This window comes from Peromyscus leucopus, chromosome 11, assembly GCF_004664715.2.
Source record: "Peromyscus leucopus breed LL Stock chromosome 11, UCI_PerLeu_2.1, whole genome shotgun sequence".
NCBI classification, from domain to species: Eukaryota; Metazoa; Chordata; class Mammalia; order Rodentia; family Cricetidae; genus Peromyscus; species Peromyscus leucopus.
The window spans coordinates 36,183,583-36,204,513 of NC_051072.1; the positions used below are offsets into that span (position 1 = coordinate 36,183,583).

The 20,931-nt window shown below is 40.2% G+C and overlaps 1 protein-coding gene across 1 annotated transcript in view; it reads right to left on the minus strand.

The window, feature by feature from the left end:
• The window catches only part of Slc38a9 (solute carrier family 38 member 9), an 85,928-nt gene that overhangs the window by 32,709 nt on the left and 32,288 nt on the right, over window positions 1-20,931 (minus strand). The window contains 9 exon segments of the mRNA XM_037209438.1: window positions 970-1,077; window positions 3,242-3,301; window positions 3,304-3,432; window positions 4,607-4,666; window positions 8,149-8,319; window positions 14,637-14,730; window positions 15,454-15,517; window positions 15,647-15,768; window positions 19,186-19,318. Coding sequence (XP_037065333.1) covers window positions 970-1,077; window positions 3,242-3,301; window positions 3,304-3,432; window positions 4,607-4,666; window positions 8,149-8,319; window positions 14,637-14,730; window positions 15,454-15,517; window positions 15,647-15,768; window positions 19,186-19,318 — 941 coding nt within the window.

A 20,931-nucleotide genomic window follows, 5' to 3' on the forward strand; every position in this document is an offset into this window, starting at 1 on the left:
AGATTTCGGAGGCCAGCATGGTAACAGCCACTTTTTAATCTGTCTTCTTATTTAGTATGATTCATTCATTTATTCATGGTTTTATTGGTGCTTTTTAAAAAATGCCCTCTATATTTTAATTTGGGTGAAACTAAATTGCCACATTATAATCAGGAGGAGAAGTGAGACAGGTGCAAAAATCCATTTAATAATAATAATCTTGCCGGGCGGTGGTGGCGCACGCCTTTAATCCAGGCACTCAGGAGGCAGAGGCAGGCAGGATCTCTGTGAGTTCAAGGCCAGCCTGGTCTACAAAGCGAGTTCCAGGAAAGGCACAAAGCTACACAGAGCAACCCTGTCTCAAACAACACAACTATTAATAATAATAATGATAATAATAATAATCTTAACCTGAAAAAACAATAAAGTTACTGAAAAACCTATAAAGGGGAACAATGATTTTTCTTTTCTCTTTCTTTTTCTTTCTTTTTTTTTTTTGAGACAGGGTCTGGCCTGGAACTCACAGCAGTCCTACCCAAGTACTAGGGTTGAAAGCATGTATCACCACACCCAGCCAGGAACAATGATTTAAATGAGCAGTATTATCAACATGCGTAAAAATGTTCTAAGTCTCTGACATTCTAAGCATATGTTCCTTAGAAAAGTCTAGAGAATAAGTTTTTGATTTTTTCAAGTGCATTATAAATTAAATGGGCTTCAAGTGTCAAGTCGTAAATGGTAAGAGCCCTGGTTATCCTTAGTTGCCAGAAATACCAACTACAGTCCTGTTTTGTTTTATTTTATTGTTTTTCTGAGGCCCAGGCTGGCCTAGAACTCAAGGCAGCTCTTCTGTCTCAGTCTCCCACATGCTGGAATTGGCAGGTGAGAGCCACCACATTAACCTTGTATTACCTGTTTTAGACTGACAGTTCAGAGTAGTTAACTTAAAACACATTGTTATTTAGTTATTTCTTATTTTGACAAACTCACCTGGTACAAAAAATTCTGTTGGCACAAACCAGTGAAATTCCAGATGGAATCCTAAGCGAATAGCCTTCAAGGTGACAAGGAAAATCAAATAGAGGACGGACACCGTACCTGTGTGGGACAGACAAACAAACCCAGAGACCACTTATCACCCTTGCGTATCTTACAGACTGCTTTAAAAATCAGGACTGGAGAAATTATCTTCATTAATTTTTTTTTTTTAAAAACCCAGCTAGATTCTAAAGAATAAAAATTAGCCTTGTGAGTTATCAGAAAATGAAACAGGAAAGGAAGCCTAAGGAGACCCAGATCAAGGAACCTCTAGGGCTCACTGAAGGGGAACTGTTCAGTTAACTCAGGGATTCAGCGCAGACAACAAGCAGACTCCATTACAGAACTGTCAGGTATACAAGAGAACAAAACCATGAAGCCAGCTGACTTTGTTTTAGGTGTTGAGAGACACGCAACACACTGGAAAGTCTGTCCAGTTAACTTGAAATGATAAAGTAAAGAGAGAAAAACATTTGAGAAAGTGGACAAATGGGCCGGCAGCTATGTGAGGCTCTGCCATAGTTTTTACTGGTGCAGAAATGAGAGGACTGTTATCCTTTAACTAAAACATGTTTCTTGTAGTACTGGGAATCAAACTGAGAGCCTCGTAAACACACAGCTAGGCTAATGCTCCCTCGGGGAGCTCCATCTCCAACTCCAGGTTATTCCTCCTGCGGAAGTAGATCCGGTCATTATGGAGGCAGTCAGACCTGTTTCTGGATGCCCCTGGATGCTACTGCTGTGAGGAAGTCACAGTTGGAAGAGGAAGGAAAAGGATGACAGCAGAATGTCTTCAAGTCTGGTTGGAAGCCTGAGGACCACAGACGGGGTCTCGCTGAGCAAACTCTCTGTAAGTTCACACGCTTGGAAAGACTTGTTCCCCTGGAAAGTCAGCAGTGAGTCAGGAAAGCACAGTGAGCTCTAGAAGCTGGACCGTGGGTTTAGAGATTAGCCCATTCACAAAGGTGAAGACAGAAGGCCGGGCTTCCGGAACAACTCGATTTCTCCCTGTGTTCATGCTGGCTTACAGCATCCTGCTCAGAGGGAGACAGACAGAGAGACCTGTCTGTACCCTTTCTTTTCATCTCCTGGGAACCCAGCTACGTCTGGGTTTTGTACCTCTGAGTTCCCTCATATGATGGAGAGTCTGGTTATCATGCATGCACTACAGCTGCCCACCGGGAGAGCCTTTGAGGGAGGTAAAATCCTAACAAGTCTTTGTAAGTGGTTATCTCCAGATTTCCTTTAGTTAACCAGATCTGAGCTTTCACTGAAGGTCTTTTTGTAACTTAAATGGGGTGAGAACATTCCTTGGGAGGTTTCTGTAAAACAGGAGACACATACAGAGGTCTATTCCTTTAGGAGGCAACTGTGCTAAGAAACAAAAACCGAGGAAGAGCGCAAAAGCAGGATAAACCTAAGAAGCCAAGCCAGGCTGGAGTGGAGCGCAGCGCGAGAGCATGTTGGTTGCCCAGGAGGCACAAGGCCTCTGTTTCTTTTTGTTTGTTTTTAAAGCATTGGGTTTGGTTCCCAAGACCACATGAAGGAAAGGAAGGAAGGAAGGAAGGAAGGAAGGAAGGAAGGAAGGAAGGAAGGAAGGAAGGAAGGAAAGAAAGTAAGTGAGGGAGACAGAGAGAAAGAGAAAGAAAGAAAAAATGAATGAATGAATGAATGAATGAGAAAGACTTAGCTACAGGATATCTCTTATGTTTAAAGTTAGGTGACAATTCTGTGCCATACCCCCCCCCATCTCTGTAGTCAAGGATGACCTTGAACTCTAGCTCCTCTGCCTCTGTCTTCCAAGGGCTAGGATTAGTGGCATGTGTCGCCTGCCTCACTGCTATGAAATACTCTTAGATGGAATACAGGGAAGGACCTTTCTGTAGCAAGTGCCAGTGCTTTTATACTTTTAAACTGAGGATTCCTGCAATAGCCATGCTGATGTCTCCTCCTGATTAGTCTATCTCCTCCAGCTGAACTCTCACCGGAGTGAGTTGTTCAAGGTTAGAACGGGAAACCTTCATATCAAGAAAACAAACCCCCCAGAAGGCAAAAGGAACCTCAAGTGGTCATGTCCATTTTTTCTGTGCCAAACTTTATAGAAAAACAAAAAGCAACAAGATCCAAGTATCATATGAATGAACAAATGAAGTAGATATGAACAGCCAGGAAGGTAACGCTCTCCCCACTCACACGCCTCAAGTCCCACAAAGCAGCGTCTTACCTAGGATATTAAATTTGGAAAAAAACGAAGGCGATTTGAAGTTGAGCAGGGGCAAGAGGAGCCTATCAGGTACAAGGGCACCGTCTTGGACTTACTCCACCACTTCTCAAACTGCTGCACTTCCGTGTCGTTGTAGAGAATCAGGGAGCCGTTGTTCGGGTGGCCACCGCTCCCCGCGCTGGGACAAATCACTGCAAAAGTAAAGTGCCACGTCAGAGGTTAGACCACACAAGCCAGAGGATCACCGTGCCAGGGGCTGGCGCCTGCCTGCTCAGCTCTTAGCACCAACTTCTGGAAACGGGTTATGTAGGTGCTGTGGGAATCTTTCCCCTAAATATAAATAGTGGAAGGTGAGGGAATCTTAATTAGGACCAAGAGAAAGATCCCATAAGGTGCTCCTTGGCCCCATTGCTGGACAGAAAATTTTGGGCTTATGGTATCTCAGTAATATGAGATGTATCACGCAGAGTGATTGTTGGCACCAATAACCATACAAAGGTCTGATAGCAGGCCTTTCTCTCTTAACATTTATATTGGATTTATTACTTGTGTGTGTGCGTGTTCATCACAGCACATGTGCAGAGGTCAGAGGACACCTGGCAGAGGCCTTCTCTCCCTTCTACCATGGCTGTCTGGGGACTGACCTCGGGTCATCAGGCCTGGCGGTAAAATACCTTTACTTACTGAGACACTTCACTGACCCCTTTTCTCTTTTTTTTAATAACAAAAAAAAATCTATGTGTTAGGGAATTAAAAGCAGAAATCCATGATCACTAGTGAAGAACTGAAGAATTTGGAGTGTGGCAATCCAAAAGGATTCTGGAGTTTACCCGACTTGCAGAAGCCCGAGAGTCTATTTGACAGGCTGAGGACTGCGAGGTCTGGAGAGGTGTTGGTCTTCTCTTTCTCTCTGGCCCTCCCTTCCTTCTGCTCTCTCAGCACCCGCTTCTGTAACTTACTTGCTGTGCACTGACAGGCTGCAGTGTGTGGAGGTCAGAGGGCAACTTGCAGGAGCAGGTCCCTCTCCAACCCCGTGGGTCTGCGGGGTCAAGCTCGGGTTGTCAGGCCTGTTACCCCCGATCCATCTCCCCAGGCTCATTTTCATTTATCCCCTTATGGTGCCGAGGCGTAACCCCAGTGCTTCTCACACGCCGTGCAGATGCACTACCACCAAATCACACTCACTTATTGTTAGCAAATGAATCCGTTCTGAAACATCCTGCCAATAATTTTATAGCAACCCAGTAACATAAGAACAAGTTTTCCCCGACCGCTCACTTAAATTGTGGTCACATGTTCTATTGTTGAATTGTTTTGGGAGCAGGACTGGGGACAAGGAAACGGACTGAATTCCAAACGACTTACCAGAGTTGCTAGTATTAGTGCTCAGTATAGTGTCTGTGTCATTAATGTGATGGATAAAATCTAAAAGTTAAAGACAAGCATATAGTTAAGCAATGAACGAACCATGCCAAATCCCATCATCATCTAAGGTCTTTTGTTTATAAAAACAGTTATTTACTGTATCCAACATTACTGAGTACACTGACCTCAAGCTTTCTTAGTTACATGATTTCACTTTTAGTTTTCTTTGCCTACAGGAATGACAATGTCATTTACTTCATAGGCCCATATGGAAAAAAAATTACATAATCCAAGGTTAAAAAAAAAAAAAGCTACCTGAAAGACTGAATTAATGGTAGTTAAAAGGTCTGGAGGAAGATAATGCATACAATTTTTTCGTATACTTAACATTAATTTACAGAAGTATAGCTACATTTTATGTAAAGCTCTCCAGTATGCCAACAGGGAAACCAACCAGCATACATGGCCAAGCCCATTTGGAAAACCACTTAACGTCTTAAGGCACAGTACATACTTCTACAGAGTTAAGGCTGTATAGTGACGACCAAGCTTGTAAGAACTGCTGAGGTGGATGGAAGGACACAGGTAAAGGCACGTGCTGCCAATGCCCGAGCATTCCTGCCATTCCACAGTGAATGTGAGGATGGGTAAACAGTGTGCTAGGTCTGTCTGTTGGTTTTGAGACAGGGTCATGCTTTATACCTTAAAAAAAAAAAAAAAGAAAAAAAAAACTACAGACATAATAATATTTGAATTAGAGTAGTGGGGGACACCATGGCTCATGGTTTCTCAATGGGTGTGATAATGTTACCAAGGAGAATTCATTCATTCCTGAGGGGAGGAAAAAACTTACTTTTTAAAAACATAATGTTCAGATACACACTTTATAAAAAGTCTATCTATGATGGTAAATTTTCATTGGAGGGACAATTAGAATAAAATGTCTAAAAAGGTGTTCTCAAGGAGTAATATTTTTTTTTTTTTAAAGTGGAGGAGTTAGAAAATATAAAAATATAGGAGATGCCAGCCCACTATCCAGGGAGCAGCATGTAATGGCACACAGGTAAAGCCACAGAACACGTGGCGACATATAGATTAATAGAAAGGGGCTGAGTTTAAGTGTAAGAGCTAGTCAGTAGTGAGCCTGAGCTAATGGCTGAGCAGTTTTAATCAATATTAAGCCTCTGAGTGATTATTTTATTAGTGGCTGCAGAACAGTGGGTGAGAGAGATGTGTCTGGACCATGCGGGGTTGGACCAAACGGACACAGAAAAACTTCAGCTACATATTACAGACTATTCGAGAACAGTACAATGTTGACAGCTGATAGGGCTAAGTGAGAGAAACATGTGGATTCTTTTTCCTTAGTATGTATGTATGTATGTATTATGTATTTATTTATTTTGGTTTTTCAAGACAGGGTTCCTCTGTGTATCCCTAGCTGTCCTGAAACTCACTCTGTAGACCAGGCTGGCCACGAACTCAGATCTGCCGGCCTCTGCCTCCTGAGTGCTGGGATTAAAGGCGTGCGCCCCCATCACCCAACATGTGGTTTCCTTATATTGTTTTGTTATTTTGTACACATTTGAATTTTTTAATAATAAAAAGTATGTGTTGTATAACAAATTGAAACTACATTTACAAAACCAAATTAAGGTATCAAGCAAAAAGTGTTTCTAAAGTACATAAGACTTTTACCAAGAAAAACATTAAATAGAGACTTAAACTATGCTATGATCATGGGTAGGAGAACTCAGCATCCTGGTACAGTTTCCTCCCACACCAATAAATCTAATGCAATTCTTATTAATCCTAAATCAATATCCTAGTAATATTGATTATAGTATGTTGACTGAAAATTCAATGCAACGTCAGTCAAAAATCTAACTATATTGCTTTAGAATTTGATAAGTTGATTGATTCTAAATGTATATAAAAGACTTATGAACCTTAATGCAAAAACAAAACAACAACAACTAAAAATGACTAATTTGAAAGTAAGATTAAAAAAAAAAACACCCTGAATACAGCACCATATGAAAGTGAATACAAGCCATTCAGATGTTTACAACACAATGGTAGATATGAGGCTAGTGCGTGGTCAGAATTTGATCCCGGAAACACAAGTGGTGGAAGGAGAGAATACAGTCCTACAAATCCTCCTCTGACTTCCATACGTGAGCCCTGGCACGTGTGTATCCACCCACATACACACGCACACACACACACATACACACGTACACACGTGTACACACACACACACACACACACACACACACACACTACAAATAAATGCAAACAAAGCTTAAAATCAACATCCTTTATCCAAGTTAAAAACAGTATAAAAAGCACTTGGGTTGAGTTGTTAATACCCTCTTCAGAATTCTACAGCTGAATTGGGCAGGTAACAGTTCTGTAGTCCAGAAATAATATATCATCTAAATTTCATTATTCTACTGTTTTCTACTTTTAGTTCCTAATGTTTCAGTGACTAAAATCTGTTTACTGTTCAAACACCCAATTCTTCAACAACAAATACCAGTGAATTTCATAAACTTTTCTGTTTCAGTACTAAAGTGTTGTAGAAATACTTTATACTAACTAATTAGAGACTTAGCAGGAATACCTCTTACTAACAGTTAACTTAGTCGGAGGTCACGCACCCTGGCGTGGGAGTTACTGCTGCTGTTTTGCTGTGGACATGATGGGCCTGTGAAACTGCCTTCTACATAACTGTGCTTATGCTCACAGACTGGCGCTGCTCTCAGCTCTGGCCAGAGACGCTGCTTTTTGCAGTGGTCAGTGGTAACTGTGGAGACTCCTAACTGGCCAAAGTACTGAGAATAAATGACTGTTGGTTGCCCAGTCGTAAGTGGGACAACTATAACACCCTCTCCATGGTTCAGGGAACATTCTGGAAGAGGAACCAGAAAAAAAAAAAAAAAAAAAAAAAAACCCTTAGGAGCCAGAGAGGAAGTCAGGGTGCTGCCTTCTGGGAATGGCATGTTTTTGCATTCTTGAACTCACAACAGTTGTGATACCTTCCTAAGACTGGGCTTGTCGATAACTTTCATGGAGGGCGGAAGGGCTCTTGGGGCCCACCCCTTCATGAGAATACATATGCAGGTAACCAGTGACGGGGAGGGAGAGATATTGTCAGCGGCGCAGACGTTGCTTGAGCGCATCTGCTCCAGCAAACCAGCTTACACCCGTGTTCGTGTGAGCAACCCTAATGAAATGTGGAAGTAAAAGGGAGCTGGTTGGGAAGGGGAAGGGGACTAAAGGGAGTGGAGGGGAATGAGAGCCCAACAGGAAGTGAATATGATTGAAATACACTACGAAAATGTCAGAATGAAACCCATTGTTTATGTAAAAAAATTAATGGTTATACACAGGATATTTGAGGTCCTGAGCATAGAAAAGCTGAATCAAGCCTATTACCCAGGGTTATATAACACTTGACATATAAAAATGTAAGGCGGAACTAAAATATTACAATGCTATTTGAGGGTAACTTTGTTAAAGACTACATCGATACTTACTAAAAATAAACTTTCCAGTATTAAAAAGAAAATTAGACATAAGCACCCAATAAACTATCATTGCTCCAATGAGAGACACCAAGGAGAAAAGGAGACTTGACCATTGTCCAAAGGAGCCAAAATAATGTTTGCAGACATCTGGATATTCCCAGGTAGTTGTGTCCGATGTACCTAGATAAAAGTGAAAGAGGAAGAATAAGACTAGATATTGTCACACATTCAACATTTATGATTTGTATTCCCTCAATCAACTCAAAATAGTTAGCAAAAGATTATGGCTACTTTACCAACAAATACAAGAATGTACTATGGAAAAATTAGCAATTAAAATGTTGTAAATCAAAACAAACATGATTAGTGAAATCGTATAATCTGAGAAACATAGCATCATAACTTTTTATAACCAAAAAGAGCATGTGATAACCAAGAGTAGGAAAACTAATTAGTCAAAAACAGAATACTCTCTCTTTTTAGTTTTTTGTGATGGTGTCTTGCTGCACAGCCCAGGCTAACCCCAAATTTACAGCAATCCTCATGACTCAGTCTCCTAGATTTCTGGGATTGTGGCATAAGCCACCTTGTTAGCTCATTTAAAACACTACTTAACAGTTAAACACTACTTAGCAACATGAAGGAAACTTGTCTTGAGTCCTATTTTATGCTACAAGCCAATTTAAATTTTAGGTAACTGAGTTAAGAATTTAAAAGTAAAGCTAGGCATAGAAGTGAACACTTGTTAATTCCAGGCTCCGGTATGCTGAGGCAGGAGAATGTGAACTCAAGGCCAGCCTGGGCTACACAGTGAGTTTGTGAACAATCTGAACAAGCCAAACATAGCAAGACGAAATAACAACAAAAGATTAACAAATTAAAGTCAGAAAATAATACAGAAACCCAATATGAAAGGTTATCCTTTTATCAACTCAACAAGAAACAGAACGTGCAAGAGGGAAGACAGAAAGGCTTATGAAAACCATTTGAACACTGAGGGAGAAAGAAATTCATAAGAAACTATAGATAAAAAAACTAAGTTCAATATCAGATAAAGTACTTAGCAGAACTAAAAAAGCACTAGGGAACTTGGGGATAAGTGGAAAAAGATACAAACAAATGACACAATTAAAGAAGATCACACCACTTTGCAAGCATAAGAAACAAAAACAGAACTGGGAACACACAAAATAATGGCCGGCTTCAAAACAGCCTACCGCTAATGTACAGCTAGTACTCATGGGAATTAGCACGGCTCTTAGAAAGAAACTTAAATTTAGCCATTGCCGTCTCTCTTTTCCCTTCTGTGTTTTGAACCAGGACTTGAGCCCATGTAGCTCTACACAAGCTAAGTCTGTGCTCCACCACCGAGTGCATCTCCAGCCCACACTTTTTTTTTCTTTAGTGGTCAAAATTTAAAGAAAATAATAAAAATAAAATCTACAAAAATATGTATAAATTATTTTTAGAAGAGTATTTCTTAGAACAGTAAACAACAGAGGACATTGTACATGTGTTACAGTACACAATCAATCAACCAACTAAACAACAAACAAAAATAATAATGGTGACTGCAACCCATAAAGTTCTCTTAAAAAAGTGATGAGGGCTGGAGAGATGGCTCAGCAGTTAAGAGCACTGGCTGCTCTTCCAGAGGTCCTGAGTTCAATTCCCAGTACCCATATGGTGGCTTACAACCATCTGTAATGAGATCTGGTGCTCTCTTGTAAAATAAAAAAATAAATAAATAAATAAATAAAAAAAGTGATGAACTGGGAGACTTGTAATTGTAATAAAACATACTAGATGATAAGAAGACCACAAAGACATGTGTATAAAAACACAAAAATTATTTGCTTTTCCATGGTTGGGTTATTGTAATAGCAATTTGTCCCCATATTTTGGGACAGAATAAGAATAGAGGTAGTAGGTATAACATAAGATTATGCTAACTGTCGTCAAGTTATAGTCACTTTCTCCACGACTGCATGGTTTGTACTGCTGTAAGTTAATTGCTGTGTGCTGACGAAGCAGGAGCAGTTCTATAAACATCAAGTGAACACAGCAGCCAGTACATGGCAGAAAGCAGCGGTGGACGCTGGCACTGAGCAGGGCGGTTTGCATCTACATGAACACCACTAGTTTGGACGAGCAGAAAGCTCAGTGGTGAAGGTGCCGCTGCTAAACCGATGACCTGAGTCAATCCCTGGATCCACATGATGGAAACAAAGAACCAACTCCCCAAAGCTGGTCTCTGATCTCCACACACGCTGTGGCACTCATACGCCCACACACATATACAAGCATATACACCCCACACAATAAATCAGTGTAGTTGAAAAGAGAGTTTTAGAAACAATGACAGTTTCATGAACAATTCCTTCAGCCTGGTGTAGTAGTAGGTGCTATACTCCTGCTATTCTGGAGTCTGAGGTGGCACACCAGTGAGTCTGTGAGTAGGAGGTGGAAGGACCACATGAACCTATTGGTTTGAAAAGAGCCCTGGGCAACACAGTGAGATCTCTCTTAAAAACAAACAAACAAACAAACAAACAAACAATTGTGCCAAGCACTCATCTAGTTTTGGGGGGTGGGAGGTCCAGTGTGATTGTCTGCCTGTCTCTCTGTGTGTATTATATAAGTAGGACTAATTAGGTACAGTTTGCCCCCCCCAATCTTGTCTGTTCTATTCTAATAGCATTCATACGGACATTGGGGTATGAGAATAAAAAGAAACAACCACAAAGGAAAAACTTTCTGGTCTATAAATGTCCAATTACGAATGGACTTTGAAGAATAGACAACAAGCTTATTTATGGGCACAGCACAGAAAAAGTTCTTCATGAATGATGGGTGATAACCATCTCATGTGACTCTTTCAAATGTCCTCTTGACTACCTGCCCAGATGATTTCTGGTAATGCCCTATAACTTTTTGATATATTTCTTTTAAGGTTTTTATATCTTCTGTATTGATCAGGAAAATCTCAATCACTAGTTTATGTGCACAATCAACCTGCTGAATTTTCTTCTAATATCTTTATGGCTTTATTTTTTCACATTCAGTATGAATGCCATCTGGAATATATATATATATATATATAGAATATATATATGAGTATAATTTTAAAGGTTTATTTATTTATTATGTATACAGTATTCTGTCTGCATGTGTCCTTGCAGGCCAGAAGAGGGCACCAGATCTCATTACAGATGGTTGTGAGCCACCATGTGGTTGCTGGGAATTGAACTCAGGACCTCTGAAGAGCATAGCAGTCAGTGCTCTTAACCTCTGAGCCATCTCTCCAGCCCATGGAATATATTTTTATATAAGGTGTCATACAGTGTTTTCTCCCCAATTGATACTTAGTTTAACAGACACCAAATAGGACATATTAAACTCATAAACCCGAAATTTACATTTCCTTGTCCAGTCTAGTTTTTATAAAGATTACATTTTTTTTAAAAATTTCATGTGTATGGATGTTTTGCCTGCGTGTCTGTGTAACATGTACATACCTGGTGCCTGAGGCTAGAAGAAGACATTTGATCCCCAAGAGTTACAGACAGTTGTGAGATGTCATGTAGGTACAGGGAATTGAACCCGGGTCCTCTGGAAGAGCAGCAAGTGCTTTAACCACTGAGCCATCTCTCCAGCCCTTCCCCTCTGTTTTCTTCCTGTTTCTAAGATAGTAGCTTTCTGCTTTATTAGAATGACTTTAGAGTATGTTTTAATAGCTGGTAAGTCTGAGTCTTTCATACCGCTTCTTTTTTTTTTTCTAATTTTCCTGGCTGTGTTTGAAATGGGACTGAATTTATACATTTGATTTTCTGCGGTTTACAATAGTGAATCTTCCAAACCACACGGTATGTTTTTCTTACTTGTGCGGTTTAGTTCTTGGGTTTAGGTAGTTTGTATTTTTCCCTCATCACTTGTGTTCTCCTCCTAAATTTTGTAAGTCCCTTAGAGTTTATTGCTGTGGTGAATGGAACAATGTCCTTTGCACTGTAGTTCTAGCTATTGATTCTTGACTTCATATGCAGTCAACTTTCAGATTCTCATTAATTCTAATAGTACTAGCCAGCATTCTAATACATTTTTTTTGTTATGATTACTAGTCTTTTCCAGTTTTTATATTAGTTCAAAATTATTTTGCTGTATTTGATAATATCTCAAAAAACACTATGAGTAATTATGAGCATCCCTATGTTTTCTTGACTTAAATGGAAATAAACTTAAGGATTTTATCACTGTAGAATGCTGCTGGTCCTGGTTTAGGAGTAAACAGTCTTTAACTTGTTAAAAGTAGTATTTTCCTCAGAGCTTTACTAAGAAAAGGAGGCTGAATGCCATCAACTGCCTTTTTAGGGGTGTCTATTGATATAACCATGGATTTTAATGTTGGGTTTCTTAATTCTCGCCTCATTGGAGTAAGCCCTATTTTAAACACGGGATATTATTTTTGTACATCAATGATTCTATCAAATAATATTTTGTAACTGTTTTTCTTTCTTTTTATGTCCTGTCAGGCTTTGCTTTAGGGTTTGTTGACTTTGTAAAGTGAACTGATGCAAGTTCATCCTTTTAAATGGGAGCAGTTAAGAAGCACAGGCATTACCTGTAACAGAGCGAGCACAGGAGAGGCCATGTTCCCACTGCACAGGCAGCCTGATGTAAGATCCATACTTACTGCATGTGTACAAAGAGCTCTTCCCATTTCAGTCAGAACCGAAACTGCAGAAACCAAAGCTGAACAAACTCAACTGGAAACTTGAATGGCTTTTAAACAAGACTTCTCCCAAGACTTTAAACAATACTCCCCAAGTGACTAAGACTAGATTTAACTAAAGAAAGAGGCTGCAAACTAGCCGGGCGGTGGTGGCGCACGCCTTTAATCCCAGCACTCGGGAGGCAGAGCCAGGCGGATCTCTGTGAGTTCGAGGACAGCCTGATCTACCAAGTGAGTTCCAGGAAAGGCGCAAAGCTACACAGAGAAACCCTGTCTCGAAAAACCAAAAAAAAAAAAGAAAGAGGCTGCAAACTAAATGTTGCTTTGAACATGCTAATAAGACTGAATGGCACCTCCGCCTAGCCAGTTCCAGGTCAAGATGGCCATTTCTGGGTCAAGGCGTCTTGCGCAGCGTGACCATGTATTCTACGCACACGTGTGGAGTAGTGACGTGACCTGGCCACGCCCCCAGCCGGTTTTAAAGCAGAGCACCATGTTCCCGGTTCTCTCTTCTTCCTCTTCTCCACGCACGTGTCTCTCCCACAGGCCTGCGCACTCTCTATCCCTTTATCTCTAATAAAACTCTTATAAGTGGGGGGGCGGAGACTGAATGGATAATACACATCTGTCAAGTCCTAAAAGTACTTATATATGTTTTTGCCTTTTCTTTCTTTCTTTCTTTTTTTTGGAAAGAGTCTCATGTAGCCTAGGCTGGCCTTGAACTCCTTATATAGCTGACGATAACCTTGGATTCCTGATTCTCCTGTCTCTAATTCCCAAATTCTGAGATTATAGAGATGTATCACCATACTCAGTTTAAAATGTGTAAAAATGACTCAAAAAGATGTCTCTCTGTAGTAGCAAGCACAGTCCCAGCTGCTTGGGAGAATAAGGAGGTGTGGGTTAGATGACAAATTACTTCTACTCAGGACTGAAACCAGCCCTAGCAATCCAACAAGACCCCATTTCAGACTTAAAAAGAAACAACACAAAGATTATCCCCCTGATTCCCTGATCTAGAATCTATACAAATGAGTAGAGGAAATGAGTTTATACAACTTTAAGAATTGCTTCTACTTTCATATTCTTTTATGGATATTTTATGCTTTTAGGTCTGTTATGTATAGGTCAAAACAAGTAAACAATAATTGGTAAGAACCATAGAGTTCTTAATAGTTTTGACAAGGGCTTTATTTTAAAAATATAACATTTTTGGGCCAATGAGAGGGACAGGCACTTGCCGCCAAGCTTGAGAACCCGAGTTTAATCTTCAGGACCCCCATGGTGAGAAATCTGTTTCCGTCAAGTAGTCTTCTGTTTTCATATGCACTCATGCACACCCAGGAATAAGATATAATCATTCTTATAAGGACATCAGCAGTAATATCAATGTATTCTCCAAAGAACTCTCCGTTCTGAACTTCAGAGGGAGTCAGAAATTGTTAACAGACTGGCCAGCAGGAAGCCATGAGTTAGAAGAGAAAAGCTTTATGTAAAAGTGGACGGCTGGGGCCAGTGAGAAGGCTCGGAGGTTAAGGAGCCGCTGCCAACCCTGACAGTCAGAGTTCAATCCCAGACGACTTACATAGAAGAAGAAAACTGACACCTTCAAGCTGCCCTTTGACCTCCACGTGTGCACTGTGGCACATGTACACACACACAAATAAAAAGGGAAAGGAGACAGCTGACACACACGTAGAGTATACACAGGGGCATCTGCCTCAGTAGGAAGGTTTGCTAGTTCATGCGACAATGGATTCTCACTTACATATCAAAGTCCGTGATTTCACCACTCTGTAGCAGCAATAAAGTGTTAAAAGGCCCATCAGCACGATGACGCACATTCCAGTAGTAAAACCAGCCTTTTGAAAAATAAAAAAATTGAGTTCCTCTCATTAGGTAAGAATAACATCATATGCAATACATTGTTACCCTAAGCAATTATGATGAAAACATGGCAATGGAAAAATGAAAAGAACATTTGCATTTAAAGAGAATTTTATGTAAATAATAAAACTTAAAATATAGTTCTCTCTCTCTCTCTCTCTCTCTCTCTCTCTCTCTCTCTCTCTCACAGTGCTAGTATTTGAACCCAGGGCCTCATGTAAGCAAGGAAAGCATGTTATCATTGAGCTATATCCCCAGTCCCAAACTTAAAGTATAAAGTAAAAATATTCAAAGCTATTATTTAATTATTTTGGAGACATTTGGAATAAAAATAGGATGGCTTCAAATTTACTTTGTAGCCCAAACTGGTCTTGAACCCATGATCCTGTTGCCTTAGTGTAAGTGTTTTGGATTGTAGGTACTGAAAAAATTTCAGGAGGTGAAGAGATGGCTCAGAAGTTAAGAATGCATATGAGCCTTTCGGAGCGCCGGAGCCTGCTTCACAACACCCACGTTGAGTGGCTCACAGCTGTCTGTGACGCCAGCTGTGGAGGGCAACCTAACACCTCTGACCTCCACAGACCCAGGCACTTATATGCACATACCCACACAGTCTCACACATATACACAATTAAAAATAAAAAATAATAAATCTTAAGAAGTTTTCAGATTAAAGTGTACTAAAAAAAATATATTACCTGTTTTATGCCCCAAGGAATACTTAGTATAGATGTTCCCATCATGGTATTCCAGATCATAAAGCTGAAAGAGTAATAGCAGTAAACATATGAAGTTGGGCTCCTCAAACATTTTAATTAAGACAGAACTAAATAACCAGTTATTTTCGTTCATACACAGCTTAGTTCACACTTCAAGAATAGCTCTACTCACATAGTTACTAAGCTGGTGTTTTTACCGTAGCCTTCAGTGTAGCTCTGGAGTTTATAGGCAGAGCCCAGGGGACTATACACATAGCATTCCTCTGGGGCTGGAACTACATGGTCTGGAGCAATCTTGACGAAAAGAAAAGAGAGACATCAGAACCAGCAAATGTTCTCTATTGAGCAAAGAAACTGACTGGACACACTTCTAAGATTGACACTGAAGTCAAACAGTTGGGAGGCTCTGGTTGATGGATGGGCTCCCATAGGCAGTGGTCAGTGAGATACTCGGCTCTTGCCCATCTGGGCTTTTGCTCTCCCTTCATGTCTCAAATGTGTGACCCTCCTGTCCTTGCTACGTGAGTGCTGAGGTTATAAAACCCTCCAGCATGCATATCTCTGAGACACATTTTTAGATACACTGCTAAGCATTATGAACATTTCATATTATGTATCCCTGATTGAGAAATTAAAAGTTCTTTTTTCAAATACAGTGGTAGATATAAAGAAGCAAGACTTTATCTCTATCATCAAAGTACTTTTCACATTCACAAGAAAGAAGGTAGCAAAGAATAAAATGAAAGAAATCTCCACAGAGGAGGCTGTCCTTACGTGAGGGGCTTTTCAAGAACTAAGTGGTGTTACTTAACTCTGAGGTGAAGGTGGTTTTAGAAGAAACAGCCAGGAGTCTCAGACTAAAGAACTGAGGAGACAATGGGGAGTAAGTAAAGAGATAGTACATAGATTAAGTTTTAAATGCTTTGGGTAAAAGAAACAAGTACCAAAGGTATTTAATGAATGGTAAACAAGGATTTCAGAAGCCAAAGACATTGAAGTATAAAAGCAAAGGAGAAGGCAACAGAGAAGTAACAGATGTAGTGAAGAAGACTGAAGAGATGTACCATATACACTTATTTCTCACACTGCCTCCTACATTTCTTCTAACTCCACCTTCCCATTTTGGAGAAGAAAACCCATCCTGTTTTCTGATGAAACTGTCCATCTCTGAAAGTTGTTCTTAGAGAAGAGGAAGTCCTTAAAGGCGTGGAATCTAACTAGTGTGAACCGACAATCTTTTCATATTTAACACCTACATATCAATTTGCAACTTTGTGCTAGGTTTCCTATTTGCAAGTCAGGTAACAGCTTCAAACCATCTCCAATTCCAGTTGGACACATGAAGCAATTAGACAGGACTAGAAGGCATACTAAAATTAAGTGTTCAACTCTGTGCTGTACAGTCTCACTGGCTATACAATGAGACCCAGAATAGCTGGGGGAGACGTCAAGGAAGAGATGGAATGTCAGCCTTAGTAGGAGGAAAGGGCATACATTATCAGTACAATGTCACACTTTTCTCTTTTAATGTAGTGAGATCAGTGGTGTCTTTGCAGGAAAGAACATTCTGAAGGCTATGCATGGTGTGGCTTCAGAAACAACTAGTTCCTAGAGACACAGACAAAAATACATATGAAAATTGTTCTTTTCCTTCTCCTCACCGACATTCCTCTAAGAACTAGATGATCTTGTCTTCTGCCATGAGTAAAAAGAAAAAAAAAAGTGCAACGCTCTGTCATATCAAGAAGGAAAAACACCAGAGCTGACAAAGGAAACTGAAGAAAAACAAGTAAAATCAAAACCTATACGGAGCATGGTTCAATAAGAGGAATCAAATTCTGGTTGTGTTCTCACACTGACGTATACACAAAAAGGAAGAAAAACCTACTGCATGTACACCTCACCTAACTCTGTGCCCTGGGCTCAGTCTCTGGTCTGGATTACGTATGGGAAGATGTGAAAGATGGGGCGTTCTTAGGAGGCCTGGTAAACCGGAGGGCTGGATCTCACTGTGGCAGTGGTCTAGGGTGGTATTTCCATCTGAATGTTCCTATGACACGCACAGGATCTTGCTGACATACGGACTATGCTTCACTGGTCTGACTAAGCCCCACATAATGCCTTTTTATTAAGCTCTCAGTGATGCTGACAATGCTGATCTGTAGATACACGTGTTTATTAGCAAGGATCTAGGAGATGCTGGCAGACAACTTTCCTCTCCAGCTTAAAATAACAATAATGGGATTTTTGTCATAAGTGAAAAGGTTTTGTTCTATGAACATTTGGTAACAATGATTTATTGTTCTTCACTAAAACATACTTTTAGGGAAAATGACTGGGATTTTTAGAAAATGCATGTGGGTATTTATACAAGTTCATTAGAAATGGATCTATCACTAACTTTGGTGACTGAGGGTACTAAAGTCATCCATCCCAGTGCCAGCTAACAAAGGGTTACAACTCAGTGCACATGCTGACTGAATTTCCAGGCACGTTATATTTATTCAGCCCTAGATGATATCTCTGAAGTCTGCTTCTAAGAGTATAGAATTTGGAGAGTCTGTCAGACCATATTGTCAAATCCCCCAAAGATTTAGGTAATTCTATAATGGACTTCATCAATACTTATGTAAAGTCCTGAGTGGGGAGATGGGAAATAAAAAATAAAAATTGTAAAAAAATTAGTCTGCACATAACATTTCAGAAGTCTTCTCTTGAGATCTTAGAACAAGGCATGGTGGTTCATGCCTGGAAGCCAAGGAGAGAAGGCAGGGGCTCAGGAGTTCACTCTCAGACACACAGAGAGATGGAGGTCAGCCTGGACTTCACCAGATGCTATCCAAGCGAAGACAAGGAGATCTTAATGCTTACTTCACATAGCCATTATGGGGGTTAAATCGGATGGCCAAGGTCAGGTGGTACCCACTCCTTGACCTTGGTAGACCTTTAGTGACAGTCAGAGGCCAATTGTTTTCTTCATTTTTGGCACTAAGATCGACTTTTACCCTACTTTTTTAGCTTTCAAATTTCCAAGTATCTCACATCTGATCACCGTATAAGCAACAGATTACTTACACATTTTTAAATTCTAAAATAATAGACTTCAGACAATCATGAATCCATAAGCTATGGTCCCTAATGCAAATTTGGCCTTTATTGTATTTGCGGCCCTTTCCTAAGAATTTTTTTTAGTGTTTCTAAGACAAAACAATGAACTGTAATAGCATGTGGTCTGAATAGGCTAATTTTTAATTTATAAAAGGAAATGCTAAACAGGAAACTATCAGGTATATGTATGAGCATATTTGTTTCTTATTCCCATAAAAAATGTATGTAAATATTTTCCTTTGTAGCTTCAAACTTAGAAATTAAACAGACTAGCTAGAATCTTATGTTTTTAGTCAATGATTTAAGCTGCTGTTTTGAAAGAAATTTGACTTCCTCAGAGCTCTTGGAATCAGAGATAAGCAAAAATTAAAAACAAAACAAAACGATCCAAGCTATTGTCAACAGAGTTTAAAAAATGTCTATGCCAGGGTAGATAAGAATGAACAAGCCTGAAACATGTATTAATGACTACTTTGACTTTGCATGATGCTATCTTTGGAATACCCTAGCGAAAAGTTCAAGCCCTGGGAGTTGCCCTGGTTTTTGGTGTTTACAGTTCACTTCAACTCAACTTTAGACAAGCAGCAGAACTTTGCCTCTTACCAGCGCCTTGTCTGCAGGAGTGGTGAGCCGGCTGTAGTAATGAATCCGCTTGTTCATAGCAGAGGCATGGTCGCTAACCTTCTGAATGACATCATTCACATTGACGATGTTTGTAGGCTCTATATAGAAAGGCCTAAAGAAGGGAATATATACTTGACAAAAAACGTTCAGGCAGAAATTCTGGAAGTCAGCCATTGCAGAGAATAACTTCTTGTCCTCCATTTGAAATGGGATGCACAAAGGCAAGGCATTCACTTCTCACTTTTGGTGGGAAAAGAAAATGTCACAAAAGAAGTATTATCCTATCCACAGAATACAGCTTTTGTCTCATAATGCTTTACTTTAAACACACTTGAATCTTAAGGGATTTAGCAACAGATGAGAAAGAGCAGAAAAAGCTTAAGTCATTAAGGAGAAATATAGCAAAGAAAAACAAAATGTATCAGCTGTTGGTCTCCAACAGTGTAACTTAGATAGAAACAGCTTTGATTAGTCTTTTAAAATACTTCTGGCACTAAATCAGAGAAATTATAGACAAAAATGTCCCTTTACAGAAGAGTTTCTACTCCTTTCTCTATAAGCCAAAGTTACTTCCTTTGACAAACAACATTCCTGCTTCTCAGGTCATGTCCTAATCAGCTTCTCTCTTTGTGTGACTGTCCAAAGTGGGTCAAGTGGCGCATCCCGGCACTAGAGGGATTTTGCCTCCCTTACTTTTCTTGGATCTTGCTAACAAACTCGATTATATATGTGTTTGTTTCCTCGCCGGCTGTGTCCTGATGAACTGCAGATTCTGGCTTTCAATCAGCATCTCCAGTCCGCCCCTTGGTGTCTTCCTGAAACCCCCTCACTTGCCGTCTAAGTTTCCAGTAATCAACAGCCCAAATGGAAAGACAAGGCCGCACTGCATGGAACACTGCATTCCTCTGCCGAGTCTCAGACCCTCTGCAGTGGGAAATAACACTGTGTCCCAAACTGTGGCTGTGACTCTTCCACATTATACCCTGGCAAGAATAGTGAAAACCGAGCCCCAAGAGACTAATCCTGGCCTCACAGAGCTCTTTTGCACTCACAGTTCTGAGAGAAGCTCATGACACACTGAGGTTGGTGACTGACTTTGGAGGATTCTGCTGATCTAATCTTGTGGGGGGCAACTGAAAAGCCAAGTGAATGACACTTTTATTTCTGCTACTTTTCTAGCCAACTGTGATATGGTAGGTGTTGAGTTTAGTCCTCTCTTTCTAACTGACCTATATCTATAGAGCCTTTGAGCCACTTGTTATTCGTTCTCCGTGACCACACCCAAGTAGAGGGATCAACTAACTAGTCCATTTGATGGACAATACTAGAGCACTTATAAAAGCAAATACATGGGCAGAGAGATCAACATGACATTTTAGATATCAAACATACTGGCAAATGCATTAAGTGCCATCAATAAATTTTAAGGGGATATAGTAAAATAAATGGGTAAGAGGCTAAACAATCACTACTTCTACATTTGCCTAATATAACCCCCACTCTCTCTGAAGTGTTAGGATGTGATACACTATTTCTATTTCCACTGTGACACTCAGTGATACTAAAGGCAATGTAAGAATACTGCTCTCTGGGGCTAGGGCCATGGTTCAGTTAGTAAAGTGCTTGCTGCACAGGCGTGAGGAATTGAATTTAGATCTGCAGCATACATAGACAAGCACAGGGGCACATGGTTTTAGCCCCAATTCTGGGGAGGAGGTAGAAAAC